The following is a 3215-nucleotide window of genomic DNA, read 5'->3' on the forward strand; positions in this document are numbered from 1 at the left end:
TGTATGTATTTGGCCTTTAATAAATGGATTGGGTTTGTCCATCCACATTTATGTATGTAGGGTTAGGTTATAAATATTGCATGCATGTATTGTATTAGGGTTAATCGTGTTGTAATTCCCTACTTTGTTCTTACAAAAGAGTTCATATTGAAGTATTAATTCTAAGGCATTGATTATTAATCATTTAACAAACCTCCAATCATTTTTTTTCTTGTTTGAATCTATCGATCTACAAGTTATTGTTTCAACAGAGTTCACCTCGTAGAGTATGAGTGTACGTAGAGGCCACATAAGGCGTGCCAAGGCCCATACTGAATAACTCATTGTAGCCTCAGGACCGAGTCAAAAGTTATTGACCACATACACAAATTAACCGAAACCATAAAAAACATCCGCATACTTTACTCTTGATTAACTTATGACTTAAATAGATTAAAATATTAAACCAAATTGACAACACCAGAAGCGGTAAACCGTCGGCCAGTGATTCCAAAACGGGAACAGCTTCAAAGATCCTACAGCCCACAGCAAACATGGAACTTTTATTCATGAATATTTGACATTATTTCTTCTTATATCATTCAATCTTTAGAGCATCCATGAATTCCTCATCGGAATCAAGATTCATCATAGTTTGTGAAGAAGTAAAACAAACTTCCACATCCATGCTCCCACCACCCTCCCGTCCGGGATACAGATTAATTGTCCCGTCGTCCTTGTTCATCCACCCGCTTCTAACCGCCAATGCTTTCCCTAGCCCGAATTCGCACCCATACATGTCAAGCCTTGGTGAGCTCAAAACGAGAATGATGTTTTTATTGATCATCTGACTTCGTTTAAATATGAAAGGTTTTTTAATCCATGACTCGATGTTTTCCTTAACTATTGTATCGTTGTAATTTATCACCGCTTCGTATAACCGGAAAGCCGCCCACCCAAGCCCATTCGTCATCAATTCCCTGACCGTTGCAGTTCCCCCCACCATACCAACTGGGTTACCAAAATAATCATTAGACAAAGGTGGGGTCATCCGCCGCCGGTTACCTACCATCAAGCTTGAGCTGGTTTCATCGTCGTCTGATAGGCGTCGGGCACGGGTAATGCACCTCCACAAAAGCGCGATCACTGCTTGTAAACTTGAGATTTTATTAGTATTGCATTCGGAGTTTGCTTTTGCTTTGAGTTTAGAGACCGAGGCTGAGGAGAAGTGGAAGAATCTTTCCACAAGTGGTGGACCTTCGAATCTTTCTATAAATTGATCGTGGTGTGTATACGGGAGACTGATAACAGGATCATACCCAGGCAGGACCCATCGTTTTAATACCGGAGGTCGAGAGATTGAGACAAAAGATTTTTCTTTGGATTTGAATATTTCACTCCAAGCACCCATGAAATGCCAGAAAGAGGCTGCATCCGCGAGTACATGGTTGATGGATCCACCGATAAAGATTCCGTCGACAAGCTCTGTAACTTGAATGGATAACAATGGCAACGTGTGGCCATCGTAGCTAATGGCGTTATTAAGATCAAAAAACGAACGAACAACCACGGGTACGTCGCCAGGCTGAAGGATGTCGGATATGGTAGCATCAACCGTCGCGTAGATGAACTTGACGCCAGGGCTGTTTTTACAGTCTAAGTAGATGACATATGAAGGTGGGTTTTCTTCTATTTTAGTGGCTAAACGGCTGGCGAGCAGGTAGAAATGGTCGAGGGTGGCTGAGAGGGAGTATCGGAGGTCATCTAGGTATGCGGTTATGGAGAAATCTTGATTTTCCGATGGTGGTGGCTTTGGAAAGAGGAGACCTTTTTGGCTGTAGTTGACGTTGAGGGCGAACAGCTCGAGGGGTGTGAGGTGCAAAGGCTGCTTTGCCTCCGGTGAGAGGTCGTGCAATGGCTTTATTAAGCACTCTGATATGCGTTTTACTGATGTATAACTCATTGATAGCAAAGCAACAATCACCAATTGTTCTCTTCTTTTAATTGACCAATGCAAACACTCCTTGCACTTATAAGTGAGCATCGACATACTGTGGATTATTGGATACACTTTTTCTGAAATGCACTTTTCAAAAATCAAATAAGTGGAGTATTATTTTATAACCATATTTATTGATATATATTTGTATTTTGTTATTTTCTATTATTAATTGTAACTAATAAGTTGTATTTAAGCCTAGTGATTTGTTGAAATTATAGATATATGACATAAGAAATTAATTCTTTGTTAAATATAATATAAACTAAAATAATTGTTTAAAAAACACAAGTTTTTAAGTTATATTTAAATCAAAACAATGAGGAAATCTACATGTAGATCAAACCCCATTCTCAATTATAAACATCTAGAAGGGACAAAGATAAAAGTACATAAAAATATTTATGGTGGAAAATGTCATAAACACGTGGAAGATGCTAGAAACACATATAATATTTATATGTATTTTTTTTAATGGAGAATTAAAGATTTTGAACCAATCCATAGATTTGGATTTAACGATGGTTAAGTTGATAGTTACTTTTACCGTCTATTTTGAAACATTTAAATTCAAATGATTAGTTTCGGGCCGGAGGATGAGGCCGTACTTGCTAGATGTTTTTTTATAGTTTTATTTTAGGGTTTAGGTTATTTTTGGTCATTTAATTTTTTATTTTGTACTTATTTTGTCATTTAATTCTTTTTAAGTTTTAAAAGGTTATCAAACTTTTGGCTTTGTGTTTATTTAGTCACTTAACTTTTGTTTTGGTCACATTTAGTCACCAAATTTTTAAAATTGTGTTCATTTAGTCACTAAACTTTTAAATTTTTTTAAAAGTTTAATGACTAAATGAGCACAATTTTAAAAGTTAGGTGACTAAATGAACACAAATCTAAAAGTTGGGTGACTAAATGTGACCAAATCAAAAGTTAAGTGACTAAATGAGTATAAAATCAAAAGTTTGATAACCTTTTAAAACTTAAAAATAGTTAAGTGACCAAATGAGAAAAAACCAAAAGTTAAGTGTTTAAAAATGACCTAAACCCTTTATTTTATATATAAATTAGGTGTAAGAATCATATATTATATGAGTTAAATAAAAAAAATTAAATATCTAAATATAAAATTATGTATTTTTTAAAATTAAATTTTAAAATAAAAAAAGAAAAAACATATTTATCGCAATTTATGATCATATTTATTACATTTAATACTTACTTATGTATTAGGTGACTT

At 35.0% G+C, this 3215-nt stretch overlaps 1 protein-coding gene across 1 annotated transcript; it reads right to left on the minus strand.

Moving 5' to 3' along the window:
* Positions 1-407: 407 nt before the first annotated feature.
* Positions 408-2044, minus strand: LOC111908853 (uncharacterized acetyltransferase At3g50280). Its single transcript, XM_023904651.2, has one exon. It carries the CDS (start codon positions 2027-2029, stop codon positions 578-580), a length of 1452 nt encoding a protein of 483 aa, XP_023760419.1. The 5' UTR covers positions 2030-2044; the 3' UTR covers positions 408-577.
* Positions 2045-3215: the final 1171 nt, after the last annotated feature.

The sequence above is a fragment of the Lactuca sativa genome, chromosome 6 (genome assembly GCF_002870075.4).
Source record: "Lactuca sativa cultivar Salinas chromosome 6, Lsat_Salinas_v11, whole genome shotgun sequence".
In the NCBI taxonomy this organism is placed as follows: domain Eukaryota; kingdom Viridiplantae; phylum Streptophyta; class Magnoliopsida; order Asterales; family Asteraceae; genus Lactuca; species Lactuca sativa.